Source organism: Colossoma macropomum, unplaced genomic scaffold (assembly GCF_904425465.1).
Source record: "Colossoma macropomum unplaced genomic scaffold, Colossoma_macropomum, whole genome shotgun sequence".
In the NCBI taxonomy this organism is placed as follows: domain Eukaryota; kingdom Metazoa; phylum Chordata; class Actinopteri; order Characiformes; family Serrasalmidae; genus Colossoma; species Colossoma macropomum.
The window spans coordinates 17,675,316-17,690,593 of NW_023494795.1; the positions used below are offsets into that span (position 1 = coordinate 17,675,316).

Consider the following 15,278-nt stretch of genomic DNA (forward strand, 5'->3'; position numbering starts at 1 on the left):
GGGGAAACCTGTTAGGTCTTGTCACCAACATGGTGGCCATCTTGTATGCCGTCATCTTGGATTCAACTTCAGTTTTACAAATAGGAAGGTAGGTGTGTGACTCATCAAACTGTAGAGAATTTTACCAGCATTAAAATGAACCCAATGTAAAGTGATGCATGCAAAACCCCTGTGTTGATTGAAGTAGTCTGTTATATCGGTGCAGCAATATGCACAAAATTTACTTTTACTTTGTTCGTTGATGATCTTGCCTGCTGGCAATGTACAAAATGTACAATGTATGGAGGCATGTTGAAAATAGTGAGTTTAGTAGACCATGACGGTTAGTGGGGCATTGCCCCACTAAATGACCAGCTGATGCCAGAGAATTTTTAACCAGAGAATGCTTTGACTTTTTAGAAGAGGATAAAAACATTTTCAGATGCATTTCTAAGTATGTCTTATACTGTGAATCAACTGCCTGAGAGTCTAATTGCAGTAATCAGACTGTTTTTAATACCATCTTTTTGTAGTTACGCAGCTGACTATGAATATAAACAGCTTGTGACAATCTAGCAATGACTTAGTGTACATTTTTGTGTGTTCTCTTTTTTTTGATGGTACATTTCAAACATCAAGGGCAACTTAGTTTGTAAATCTCAAATATGGATGAAATTAAAATACCTGTAGTAGTTATAATGAAATGTGTGGCAAAGTAGTAAAGGCAGTTTTACGAGGGGGGCTGACTTTTGTCATTTTGGTGAGTAATATGGCATTCCCCCTGCATCCCCTTCAAATCAAGCCCTGACTATTAGAGGACTGGATCAGTCCCAAAAAATCAAGTGTGCCCTCATTGTCACTATCACAATCATATTTAGAAGCATTAGCTGGGTTGCCATTCCTTCCAAAAGAGTATACATTCATTAGACCAAAAACAAATTTGAAAGCAAAAAAAAAGGCAAGGTTCTCGAGAGGTCAACAATTTACTAAATGATGTGCTCTGCATATCTTTTATCAAGTAATTACCCCAATAATGAAGACTGAGCATCAACTGAGCCAAACAACTGCTGTTTCCATTGAGTTATAAACATGAACATGAGAAATATTGCACTTTTGCGCCCCTCGATACATGCAATCTCTTTCCATCTTTCATGTGACTGAATTCTTTCACACTTCTCTCACATTTGGCACCTTAAGCAAGCTTAGCTTCATTAATGGAATGATGTGAGTGAACAGTAGCCTCTCAGCATGACTAACAAATGTACTTCTGCTGTGTGTACCTCAGCATAAGATCAAAGGCTGTCTTTAACTCGACCTAAGTATGAAGGTCTTTGACCGTCATTTGGCTCCAGAGGCAGCAAAAGCAGAAATAATTAGTGTGTGATCTTCGTCTACATTAGACCAAATAGCTCCCTTTAACATCCACTGTTACGTTTGTAGTCTTTTAACACACATAAGTGCTGACACGAACAAGCGGAGGCTGAATAAAATGGTTAAAAGGAATAAGAGAATACAGCACAGTGTATGACCTCAAAAGCCTGAACAAAAACCCAATTTTTAAGCAGTTCACATCTTGAGGTCATTTGGCCTTGTGCACATCAAAAGATTGATTGGTCAAATAAGAAATAATAAGAAAGAGAGAGAGAAAGAGAAGCCAAAGGACTTTGAGGGGTCATTGTGGCATCATCTCAGACTGGACTCCAAACCTCATTTGTACTCAGGGAAAGCTACTCCAGACATTAAAGGACTTCGTTCATTCATACACATAACCCTGATCAAAGTCTTACATCCTGAAGCTCGCCCTTACACTTTTACAAATAAAGGGGGGAAAAAAAGCTTCTTTGGAATTCTGGCCTAGAAGAACCACTCAAAGTGGCTCCCTGAAGAACCTTTCAATGGATGGTTCTTTAAAGCTGCACTATGTTAGATTTTTTTGTTAAAATTGAAAGCAGCATCATTCAGGAGAAAAAACACACTACACTATGGTGTCTGTGCGCTGCTGCAAGTCACCTTGTAAAGCCTGAGATTTAAAAGCCAGAGGTGTCAAGAAAGCCAGTTAAAGAGGAGTCTGGCTACTCCTTATTTCTCCCATTATACCAGAATCATGACTTCAAAATACTATAGGGCACCCGTTAGTGAGTCCTTAATGAATGGAGTGAATGGAGCTAAATGACTAAAAACAAAAATAAATGAAATGTTTCTAGCCATTAATGTGTGAATTTTCTGAATTTTGGAAAATATGAGGATGTATTTCATAAATAAATCAAGAAAATTTACCAGTATCTTTCTGTTTTTCTACAGAAAACTGCAAATACAATCCAACTATGATGTCATATTGAGAGACAGAATAATGTATACAATTAGAACATTTATTGATGTATGTAATATGTATGTAACTATTCACTGCCAAAAAAAAAATAATAATAATCCACAAAAGTGAGAAACTGTTTTGCATTCCAGACTGGAAGATCTTTTAAAAATGATCCATGAATAATTTGCTTATTTTCATGTTAGAGGATTCCTTTCTCTCTCAAGGAGAATGGCTGACATTTTAAAAGTGCATAATAGTAATATGTATGACATTTATTACTAAGAGCCTGAAGACCCTGCACACATTCCACCTCTGTATCTTAAATCAATCATTTATGAATATATCTCATCTGTGAACTGATACTTCATGTATGCATCAGATATGACTGAAATTTACAGCAACCCTACATAAGCTGCACCATACAAATTTATACAGAACAACTTGCATGTGATCTATACATTAAGCTTTACAATCAAACGCATGTACAGAAATGGCACAGCCTATTAAATCCTTGGGGGTTATTTTATGACTGGATCTGATCTGGCAATAATTCCACTTTATCACCTCAAAGAAAATGGATCTGGCACTTTAGGGTCTTGAGTTGGAAGAAACCCATGGAAGAAAATTTTCATGCCAAGAATCTAAATATGTTGAAGGAAAATTGCTTCTAATGTAGTCTGACAAATGTCAGATTACATCCAACCTCTAGACCTTGGCATTTGCCTTAAGTAGCTGAATATCAGCATTCTTTGAGGTGATAAAGAGGAATTATACCACAGAGTCTCTGAATGAGACCAAAGAGCAAAAGAATCAGGCTCAGGCTATGTTGGGTGGTCTCAATATGATGTAGAAGTGCTTATTCCATGCCAGGCTTACGTAGAGGCCTCCTAAACTGACTACTTTTTAGCAAGAGGGGTGTTAAAAGGGCCTAGTGGAGTCTCTGTCCAGTAGATGGCGCTGTAGCTTAGAACCAATGAGACTTGCGTATACTTCGAAAGCTCTGCTAAAGCTAGGATGAAAACTCATTCTGGCCACTGCACACTGCACTTTACATACACTGTATGTCCAAAAGTTCCTGCTTATCCAATGTTTCTTCTGAAATCAAGAGTATTAGTAGGGAGTTTGTTCCACTCTTCTGTGAAGGTTTTACACTGGATGTTGGAACATTGCTGTGAGGATTTCATTGTATTCAGCCACAAGGGCACTAGTAAGAACTCCATCACTCCAGAAAACACAGTTGCTGTGCTCAACAGTCCAATACTGAGGGGCTTTATACCCCTCCAGCTGATGTTTATCATTGGGTATAGTGACTATAGCTTCCCATTCCACTGGCAGTGCTTTTCTTTGGAGATTTTACAAGCTGTGTAATCAGTTGTATGCCTGTGTCAGCAATGGGTTCATCTTAAAGTAGCTGAATTCACAAATTATTAGAGATGTCCAGATACTTTTGGACATATAGTATAGAATGTGTAATACACTATAATATGTGTCTCAATGCCTCGTCTCTGAGGGTCTCAAATACAACACTTACTGACATATTTGTTGTGTCACCCTTTTAAACATATTTTCTCCAGATTGTTTTTATAGCAAGTCCTGCTAGTGTCCTGTTATATTTATTTATATATATATATATATATATATATATATATATATATATATATATATATATATATATATATATGGTCTAATAGTTTAAACAGTCCAAGGCATAGAACTTCATGTGGTATGTTTGTAGTTGTTTATCATGCTTGTTGGGTTTTCTGAAAACATCCATGAGTATTTTAGCTCCAGCTGTTTGCAAAGCGTATGAGTCGAGAGAAAGACTCCCAACAGAATATCCCTTAGGCGTAGTCTCACCGCTACAGCTCCCCATACACACATATTCACACAATGCTGGCTGTAATTGTTTTCCTGAAGAACCATTTGGTTCTTGGTTTCATTGCGTTTGATGACCTAATTTGTAGCGTTTCAGATTCACTGGCACTAGTTTAATATGCTATTAAAATCAGTGGCTGAGTAAAACTCCGGAAGGGTCATAAAGAGGCTTTTTCCCTTGGTCCACTAACTCTAATTCTTCATCAGAAAGCAAAGCACAGATGTGAACTAGATTATCCCCCTCTACTTCCCTGCTCTCTCTCTCTTTCTCTGTCTCTCTCTCTCTCTCCCCTTTCCTGCTTTTTCTCTCTCTTCAACTCTCTCAACCGCAAAAGAAAGAAATCTTTGAGTTGCTGCTCTTTTTCAAAACACTCCCACCCCTTCCAGTAGTTAACAGACAGAGGCACAGACTTTTCCCCAGCCAACCTCACACACTTCCCTGTTGGAGCAAGAGCAATGGAGTTGGAGAAGCACTGACTGTTTGTGCTCTACCTCTCAGCCTTTGAATGGCAACTTGAGGATTTGAGCTTGTAAAAATTTGGACCACACGGGACGCTTTACCTTGTCTTAGAAGCTGAAGGATTTGGGTGAGTTCTTTCAAACTTTTGTGCTTGTTTTGCCCTGTGGGTCTCTATGGGAGAAAGACTGAATTTACTAGATTGGCATGTAAAAAAAAGAAGAATTATTGCAACAAGAGAATCATTGCAAATTAGCATATAGCTGTAAATGTTGTGATATATGGCATCAGACTATTCTTTGTAATTTTGTATGCTGATCTATCTATACCTATTAAATCAACATTAAATGAATAAAAAAATACATCAAATACACATTAAGTCAGTCAGAAACCAGTCAGAGACATTTCATTTTCACTCAAAAATAGCTATTAAGTACAAGTTGTTAATTAAAAAGGAAAGTAAGTGAAAAAGCTGTTTCCAAAACTAGAGTTCAAAAAATGGTTCAAAAATATAAAGAAAACGGGACTCCTAACAACCACGCAAGACCTGGCAGACCACCACCAGGTAAACAGCACTAAAATCTTTGAGAGAGAGGAGAAAATCAAGCTCCACTGTTGCTTCAGATCTGAAAAAAATCACAGGTGTTTCTGTCCTTCTTTCCACTGTGAGAAGACAACTCAACACTATGAGTCTGAAAGGATGTGTAGCTGTCAAGAAGCCCTTACTGAGAAAAAGAAACACAAAAGAAGAGAATTTGCCAATCAAAGAAGCTGCTGTTGTTCTCAGAAGAATGGACTGACCACTCCTGACCTCGAAAATCACTGAATGTGTTTGAGATTACACGGATTGTGAGAAGCAGAAAGTATAACCAACTTATAAGACTGAAAATTGAAGGTGTGGAATTAAATACCAGCAGATTACGTTGAAAAATGAAAGCACATTTATCAAAAAGAATGGAAGCTACATAAAAAAAGCAAACAAAAAACTTTATATTATTTTGTTGAGTTACTGTTTAATTTCCTGTTAAACATAAGTTTCTGTTTTTTGCTGACACTAAAAAAATTATTATTTGTACTTTACTGCAGCCATTTTGACTGGAAATTAAATAAACTAAGGGTAGTCTCTGAACTTATTTTTATCAACACAGGCAGTCTGAAAGTTTGCTTTACAGCAAACCTAAATCTTGTTTTCACCCACAGTTGCTGAGTTGTGACCACCTTTTAGACCTAGACCTGGTCCCTCAGGTTACATAGCCAGAGGTTGAGTTGCTATAACAGCTATAAGGTGTATAAGATGCAAGACATTGCATCACCTGCTGAGGCCTGCACACCTAAAAGGCTCACTGGAGAAAAGGGGCCAAAATTATAATGGCTTCCTCTGGGAAAGAAGTTGGTGTTCTAGCTGCTGAGCAAAACAAAGAAAAAGTACTATTTTTACCCTGCATTAAGTAGGAGAGTGCCACTTGTCAAAGAATGACTGTATTCTTGGCACTCAGTGTGTAGCAGGCAGCTGCTGTTCTCTTTAGTGTTCTAGTTATTTTCATTGTGGACCAACATGTGGTACAACCTTCCTGCTAATAAGTGAGGTTAATAGTGGCCTTTCGTTTGTATGGAAGCCCAGATAGCTGTATTATCAGACAAAAAGACTTTTTTATCTACTTTGAACTGGTATGGTATTAATTACATCAAATGGCACAATGCATTCATTAGACATCACAAAGCAATATAGCCAAAGGAAATTTAAAGGTCAGAAACATTGGCTGCTCTTTTGTGCCCCCAATTAAGGAATTTAATTGGCCAAATGGCTTAATTATTTTTCTCCATTGTTAAACATTATGATCTCTGTCCTGGCAAAGAGATTTGCAGTGTAGCCCTGAGAAAGAAAGGCTAATGAAATCAAGACATTTTGGCCATTGTTCATTTCAAAATGCTGATCAGCTTACATGAGCAGTCTGTATGTGTTCCGCTCACTTTATGTGGGTTTGGAAGATATGCAACATGCTGAGCAAGTCCAAGTTCTGTGTGTTTTTGATGATGTGTAACATACCAACTGAATCCAAGAAGTCAATGCTGAATGCTGTTTTTCTTCTTTCAAGCTCCACAGAACATAAAAATGCATTGAAATTACTTAATTCAAATGTGTACGTAATGTCTACATGAACGATAAGTATCAAGACAGTTATTACCAAAAGTAGTCATCTGAATGGCAAAACTGTGTTGCAGTAACATGTTTTATTCATGTAGAAATGATGAACACATTTGTATCACTTTCACTTTTTTCAGTGCAATCTGGAACTATTTACTGACAGAATACATCCCCTTAATTACAGCTTCCACTATTGCATTTTAATGCACTTCTCGTGACTCTGTATTTGGATTTCTCATTAAGATGCTTCCTAAAGTTTCCAATTTCAGTAAGAAAAAGTATTGGAATGTTTCCACAACACTCTTCGTTATTTAGCTCTGACTAAATGAGAAATAAATCACAGCTCTCATCTTTGCAGTCAGAAAAGAAGCTCATTACAGGCTGAGGCAGTCTGCTGGCCTGCTGATATCATCTGTCTACCACAGTGCAACCATCAATCAACAAGCATGAGCAACAAATTGCCCTGGTGGCAGGACGGGCGAGTGGCGCATGGTGGAAGTTCAAAGGTTTGTGTTTACTACAGCCTCAATAACCCGTATGAGGTCACTCGTCCCTCTAATCAGAAACAGAGATGACAGGCAAAGCAGGCAACTCTAAAGTTTTTTATGTGCAAGTACAGCACTGGGTCAGGGCTTTAAAACCGAAAACTGTCTCATAATATGCATGGGAGCCAACGCACATATCAGATCCCCCTGCAACAAAAAGTAAAAGTAAAAAAAATCTGCTTTACCTTTTTTTATTGTTACCCCAAATTAAGTCAAAAGGCATGTTTGGTGTCTGAGGTTTTGCTTCTTTAAATTTGTGCCAAAGCTATAAGTCTAACATAGCTAATGCAAGCTTCTACCACAGCAGCTAGCATTGTGCAAACTGCATGCCTAAATCATCTTCAAAACCACATTGAGTTGTGAAGTCTCAAAGTCTCAAAACAACTTGCTCATGTGGTTTTTACATTGTATAACATACTGTTCTAATAAAATTTAATAATTGTGTGCTATAAGCTTCCATTACTTGTTAGCTACATTGACCTTGTAGCTCCAGTACAAAATCAAAGACATTTTATACACCAGAGGTCTGTCTCACAAAGCAGAATTTATGGCTTAACCAGCTAACTTTAAGCCTTTTACTGGGATACATTGAAATGGCAACTTATACTGGACAGCTAACTTATACAGGTTCAGTTCGGAATTTTGGATGCTACATTCAGATGCAGAGATTGTACATACCAGATGATTGATTAGTTCTCTGTTCAAATTCTTGTACCTAGATACGTCCACTGCAGGGAAAAAAAGCAAATATATCCTGCTTTTTCTTTGCTGTATTGAAAAGCACATAGATCTAATAGAAGCAGATCATTTATATATTTTTTTCACATTCACTGCAAGTTTACCGTTTTCAACTTGTAAAAATGTGAAAGGTTGCATAATACATCAAGTTGTAAAGTCGTGTATCATCTGGAATCCCAAGTTCACCAGTTCTAAATATGACTTTGCTGCTTTTCAAGTGCAATTTACAGGTGGGAAAAATGGCATTTCTCAGTTTCCGACACCACTTGAGTGCAGCAGTAGACAGTCCTTGGAACAATCAGGCCAAACTCCTGACCAATCAGTGACTGACAGAGATGGACCCCTATGGCGACCTTTTTTCCCCTTTGTGATGTCTGGGCCATCAGTCACATAAAGAATGTTGCTTTTTATCAGAAGAAGCAAATTACGCTACGTGCATATTAAGAACATAAAGTAGTTATTACTCCACTAAGCACTAACATTGGCACTGTTGCTTTTTACTGATATGAATGCTTTACCTTTCTACATATATACATAGACCTCTTTTTCCTTCTTTGAAAAAAAAAAGCTTGATTCCTCCTCATGTAACATACGATTGCCTGTTTGTCATAAATATCACACTTTCGTGTGCATGTGGATATTAAGTGTGTGTCTGAATGAGAAACTTGTTAACCATCTTTGTAAAATTAGTTAACTCCCGTTCCATTTGTTAGGTTTTGTCAAGCTGAAACTTCAGGAACCCTGTGTCTGTTGAAATTGCTTCATGAGACAGGCCATGGTTGATTGACTACATTTGGAGTAAGGGGAAAATTGAGTAAATCCTATAAGATTTTCACCTAACCATCGCTTTAAACAAGTTATACCTTTATGAGGACAGAGGCTAAGACCAAATGAGGCTAGGGCTAAGACTGTGACTACAAACACAGGAGAGAACTTGAACAGGCAGCATTTTTTCCTCTAAAGAGCCAGCTGACTTTACCACAAAACTCGAAAAATGCACCAGCGGTGGGAAAGAGCTGCTGAGCACTCACAGACAGCTATCGCATTTCAGACCGACTCGTGTATACTGATGAGTGGTGAGGTGCTCTGGAGCAGACAGTACACTCATGGAGGAGAGTGTGAAGTGAAGGGATATAGGAGATGAAATGACTGTGAGGAGCGGCTTAATGAGGTGGTGCTGTTGCTCCGCATGGCTGTACGCTGCGTCAGTAAGACATTATGATTGGAGGTGCTTGCTATAAATCAGCAAAAGCTGCATTTGCTTTATAAATCAAACATAAATGTCAAAGGATTAATCACAGTTGGCATATGTAGTTATATCTACTGTGGCATCTTGCACAAACTGACATGTAATTATCAAATTTTGAAAGATCCTCCTACTGGCATCGGCTGCTTAATGTCACCGCAGAAAAGAAATCTAATCTGAGGGAAGAACACGGATAATGGCTTTGTGTACAGGATTCTCAGGAGCTTTAAGCATCACCCTTAAATCCTGATGCCTCTGTCCCCCTGATTCACCTTGTAATACCAAGGAAATGGACCTTTTCTCAAAGAGATCAACAGGAGTTATCTGTTCCTCATGCTGTCATTGCAGTCTCTTCTGAATCCATCCATACGCAGGACTACATAAACATTTCCTTTTTCCTGAAGGCTTCCCATGAACAACACCTCAGCTTCGTATATACAAATGTGCTCAGCGCACATGCCAGCTGCAAAAACTCCATGTGCTCCAGAAAAGCTTGTAAAAATGCCTTGGTGTGAATACGATTGGCTGGGGTGTTTTCTTCTCGTAGAAAGTTTTGACTTCTTCCAAGAAAAGCAAAGAGCTAACAGTAAGTCGCTCCCTTTTTTTTTGACTAGTGGGCCACTAGCACAGGGCTGCATGGTGAGAGGTCAAACACAGATTAGACAGACAGCTGTTGACAGGCAGGAATGACACTAGCTGATAGTACTGACAGCACCTTGACACTCGTTATGATTGATGGAATGGCTGAGAGCAGTAATTGGTGCAGTAATTGTGGTGGGATGCTTTCATAGATGGCTAGTAAATGTGGTAGGGAATGTAGTGCTACCAACTAATTCAGTTTTATACCCAAAATTACATGTATATTGTCACTGTCCTTATAAAACCTTATATCTCTAAAAAAAAGTAACTTTACAAGACAAAGAAAAAAACATTTAAACATCTTAAATTACAATGAAAGTAAGTGTAACAAGATTTGGTTCTAATCTATTGGTCCGTTCATCATGAAATTTTGACACAATATAAAAGGCTGCTGGTGTGTTCAAACTATATAAAAAACAACAAAAATGAAGATACAAAGATTTTGTTCCAACAGTGACGATATGGTGCTTTTGACAAGCTCACAGTTTGGACATACAATTTGCTTTGTTCAGGGCAAATTTAGAATCTGAATGGTCTCAGGCCAAATGCGATTCTTTGAGGGTCTGTGTTCATTCCTTCTGTCTCAGATGAACTTGTGTCTATCTTCTGACCTCTCACGTTACAGTTATGTTGGTACTGTACAGTTGGGTGGGCTGCTATATTTTCTTTTCTTAGAAAACATCATTCTTCTTGAAACTTATTCCAAGAACAGCATAATTAGACAAAGTCGCTCCTTCGTTTGACCATTAGCTGGGAGAGGTCAGCCACAGATATCGAACAGACAGGTGTTGACAGGCAGAAATGACACTAGGTGATAGTGCCGACAGCACCATGATGCTCATTACCATTGACAGAATGATGAAGAGCTGCAACTGTTAAAATAAAAGTGATGCTTTCATGGATAACTGTGGTGGGGAATGTGGTGCTTTGGTTAATTTGATTTTATATCCTTAATTATATGGATATTGTGCTTCTGACAAGCTTACTGTTTGGATGTTGTCGACTCTGTGCTTTGTTCAGGGCAAATAGAGAGACTGAATGGTCTCTGTGGACCCACAGGCCAAACGTAATTTGTTGAGAGTTTGTGTTTATTCCTTCAGTCTCAGATGAGGTCAGGTCTTGGCAATAGCACTTTGGTTATTTGGAGAAGGCGCTGGCCAGCTTTGATAAGCTTGAATAGGGCCTTGCATCTCTCATCTCTTGGGGTTTCATTCAGCACTCTTTCAAAACAGGTTAGAAAGGTCACTCACGGTAAACCTATTCTCTTTCCTAGGCCAACATGAGGCAGCACTGGACTTTGGGTACATTACTATTCATAGCCTCACTGATGTCAGCCCACTGTCAGAGCGGTGAGGAAGGGGACTGGGGATCAGGCAGCATGCCAGAGGTCATGTTCACCAATGCGTCCATTCCTATTCCACATGCAATCAGGGATGATCCGGTCAGGCCTGACTGGACCAAGCCGCTTTTTCAGGCCATTCCAGAGATCGAAGTAGATGGCTGCTCTGTCAACTTCCACACCAGCCAGGCTATGTCCAGGCGATTACGGGCGTACAGGGACGAAGTGGCTTATCTGAAGGCTCTGCAGCATGGGAACCAGGCAGTGGTGGAGAATCTGGTCCAGTTTGTCGGAGCAGAGTTGGGGACCCAGCGCTATCAGGAGATTATCCAAGAGAACATTGCTGGAATAAAGGAGGATCATGTTAGCTGTGAGGGAGTGGTGGAGAAAGCAGCAGATGAGTTGGAGAACCAGCTGGAGGGAGACATCTTACAAGCTCTGGCTGGAATTCAGAAGTAAGTAGGTGTAACTGTAATACACTCCCAGTCACGATCTAGATGGTTAAAGCCTTGATAACCCTTGAATTCCCAAAAGAGAGCTCTGAGCCCAGCAGAAAAAGTCGCATAATATAATACAGCCATAAACAATTTGTTAGGTAAAAAGTTTCTGGTGTGAGATGGTAGAGGAGGCACAGGGATGTGAGTGTATGGTTATAGAAGAAAAGGGCTGATTTCAGTTACACAGCATGCATGAAAGTTCATTATACCAACATTAATTTCAAACAAGTTGGTACAGTGTGTGAAATGCTAACAAAAAAAAAACCAAACAAACAAAGAAATGTTTAGTAATTTTTATTTATTTATTTATTTATTTATTTGTGTTAAATTCCAAATTATTCCAAAATAGATGCTGGCAACACATCCCAAAACATTGGAACAGGAGCTTGTTTATCTATATGTTACATCATATTTCCTTTTAACAGTACTTAATCATTTTGGGGCCTAAAGATACCAACTGATCCAATTTTGAAAGTGGAATTTTTCCATTATACTTTCATCTTTAGCTGTGCAACCATACAGGCCTTTGTTGTACTAGCGTTTCATAATGCACCCCACATTTTTATTGGGAGAACTGACTGGACTGCAGGCAGGCCAGTCTAGCACCCACACTCTCTGATCATGCAGACATGATGTAATGTGCCAAATGTGGCTTGGTGTCATATTGGAATGAGAAAAAGATGTTTTCTAGCATATGTGACCCCATATGTGCCTTCACAAATGTGAAAGTTACGCATGCCATGGACACAAACACCCCGTCTCACGACAGACCCTGACTTCTGAACTTTACTTTTTAACATAGATGGCCCATTTTCTTCTTTGCCTAAACAACACAGTGTCCATTATTTTCATTAACAGTCTGAAAAGTTGACTTCAGTCCACAGTACACATTTCCACTGTGCATCACTGTCCATTTCAGAAGAGCTTGAGCCCAGAGATGTCAGTATCATCTCTGGATGTTGTTGACATATGGCTTCTGCTGTGCATAGCGTGCAGTCTTAACTTGCATTTGTGGATGCAGCAATGAATGGTGTTTGTAAATAATGGTTTATCAGAGTTTTCTCAAACCTTTGTGGTACAACAAAAGAGCAGCAGTTTTTTTAATACAGTGCAGTCTGAGGGATCGAAGATCACAGGCATTCGATTGTGTTTTCTGGCTTTGCCCTTTATGCCTTTATTTTCTATGAGTTCCCTGAATCTTATGATGACATTATGCACTGTAGAGGGTAAAATATCTAATGTTCTCGCAAAAGCTTGTTGAGAAACCTTGTTTTTAAACTGATTATTTACTGCCTTTATTTATTTAGACCAGTCTTGATCTGTCATGAGGTCTTTCCGGAATGCTCCTTTTATACCCTAGTATGATTGCACCACCTGTTTAAGATGTTTTTGAACATTTCACAACATTCTTAGCCTTGAATGGCTCCCGTCAAAACTTTTTTTGGAACATGTTCCAAGCATGAATTTCTAAATGAGCATATATTTACAATTAATATGATAAGATGAAATCATTAAAAATCTTGTCTTTCTAAATACAAGTTAAAGTGGATTTACAAATCACTGCTTTCTGTTTCTGTTTGCATTTCACATGCTCAATTTTTTGGAACTGAAGTGTGTAATTACAAATAACTAAATGCAAAATACAGACCTATAAATACAAAGCGAGTAGCAGAAAGCGGCACACCAACCACAGCAAATTGTGTCTGGCCTCTGGGTTTTCCATCATCAGCATAGACAGTAGGAAGGAATGTGGATTTTTTGCCCCTTGCAGGCCCCTGAATTGAGGGCTGCTCAGAGCTGTTTTGGGTCCCCTCTGCCCAAACCCCCTCCTTTCCTTTCATTTTTTTCTCTCACTCTGATTCTGCTTCTCTTCTTTGTGTCTGTCTCCAAGAATCAAAGAAGAGTCTCTTGCCTTTGAACGGATGCTGCGAGCCACGGCAGACATCGCCAGCCGGCTGGAGATTTCCTCACGGACCCTGCACACGGAGCTAACGGAGCAGCTCAGAAGGAGCATGAGTGCTCCCAACTGAAAGCATATAACGGGAGGACTGCCATTTCAGAGGATAAAAATCAGTCATCACTGTTATTTTAAAGTCCCCACACATTCTTAAAAATAAAGATACCAGGGCTGGTTCCTTGAAGAACCTTTCATGGAACCTATCAGATGTGTGAGTGTGTAGAATGTTTTTTTAAAGTTAAAAGAACCTCCAAAGTAAAAGTTCTATTCCAATTAAAAGTTTTTACAACTGTATATTCAAATCAGGAACATCTTAGAACTTTTATTTTGAAGAGTGTACTTGTTCAGACACAAAGGGCATGAAGAGGCAATTTAATTTAAGTACTGTGCAATATTGAGAATACTGTGCATATTTTTACACTATGTTAAAAGCACTAGTTTTTGTCCAAGTATTGCATTTGTGAATTCTCGTGCATTTTTGTTTGAAAACTCTTGTCAGAAGAGTAACACTTAGCACATTTTCTCTCCAATTTCAGACAGATAGCTCAATGTTCTGGTCTGGCTGTCTTGGTGCTAGGGTGCAGATGGAGAGCAGACAGCTAGGGCCCCTCACTCAGCACAGACACATACATTTTATGAGAGGGAAAAGGGAAATGGCCTTGATGTCATAGAAAAATAAACGGAGCCTCGCCTGGAGGCCAAAACTGAAAGGAGGCCCATCATTAGCAAATGAGCATTGTTTAATTCTTTTTTTATTAACCATAACAGAGTTATAAACGAACAATGTGTAATTTATGAGTTATGCTGGGCAGCTGGGAATGAGCCTTTTGTGGTATGTGCATGTCTTAATAAGCGGATGTCTTGCAGGGCAATCTCACTTGCTTTTGGATGGGATTTAGCTCATGAAGAATATGAATAAAGTACTAATTTAATCAGTTCCGTTTCTACAGACTTTTTCAAATGAACTAATTATGAATACTCCCGATGAATGCACAATAATTACGAAGTTAAAAATAGTTTTAAATGTGCTTGTTTTTACCATGACTTTGCACATTATTGCATTGAGATCAGGCATAAAGCACAGTGTATGATGAAGATGATGTAACCCAGAACTCTCTGACTGTAGCCTCTTATCACATACAGTGTCACAATAGTTCAGGGGAAAGGGAAAGTTCTAAAATTTCAAGCTGAAACATTCAATAATATTTTTGGTATATTTTTGCAAATATTAGTTCAGTTGGCCTGCCCCCTGGCGGTGGTATCTGGCAATAGCAGGCCAAGAGAAAGGCCATGTATATAAATTTTATTTTATGAGGTTCGTAATTTATCCCTCCTCCCCGACCAACAATAAATAAATAAATAAAGAAGGAATGAAAAACATAGATACTACTACTAAAATTTAATAATAATAATAATAATAATAATAATAATAATAATAATAATAATGTGAAACAACAACACATTTTTGAGATTTATTTTTATTACTTTATTTTTTGTTCATTGATTTTTTTATTTTATTATTATTATTATTTTTTTTTTAGCAATCTCA

The 15,278-nt window shown here is 38.5% G+C and overlaps 1 protein-coding gene across 2 annotated transcripts; it reads left to right on the forward strand.

Moving 5' to 3' along the window:
• Positions 1-4,485: 4,485 nt before the first annotated feature.
• si:ch211-142k18.1 lies at positions 4,486-15,218 on the forward strand. Of its 2 annotated transcripts, XM_036581686.1 has the most exons (4): positions 4,486-4,752; positions 7,127-7,274; positions 11,210-11,730; positions 13,664-15,218. In XM_036581686.1, the coding sequence occupies exons 2-4, from the start codon at positions 7,215-7,217 to the stop codon at positions 13,800-13,802; spliced, it is 720 nt and encodes a 239-aa protein (XP_036437579.1). In that variant the 5' UTR covers positions 4,486-4,752; positions 7,127-7,214; the 3' UTR covers positions 13,803-15,218. The 2 variants fall into 2 exon arrangements, with proteins under 2 accessions (XP_036437579.1, XP_036437580.1); XM_036581687.1 differs by lacking the exon at positions 7,127-7,274 and having other exon boundaries at positions 4,488-4,752; positions 13,664-15,208.
• Positions 15,219-15,278: the final 60 nt, after the last annotated feature.

Excerpts from the sequence above, each read along its gene's own strand:
- si:ch211-142k18.1 (XM_036581686.1), top strand. The coding sequence starts at position 7,215 with ATGAGCAACAAATTGCCCTGGTGGCAGGACGGGCGAGTGGCGCATGGT. Across the intron at positions 7,275-11,209 it reads CGCATGGTGGAAGTTCAAAG|GCCAACATGAGGCAGCACTG; the intron begins GTTTGTGTTTAC and ends TCTCTTTCCTAG. Across the intron at positions 11,731-13,663 it reads GCTCTGGCTGGAATTCAGAA|AATCAAAGAAGAGTCTCTTG; the intron begins GTAAGTAGGTGT and ends TCTGTCTCCAAG.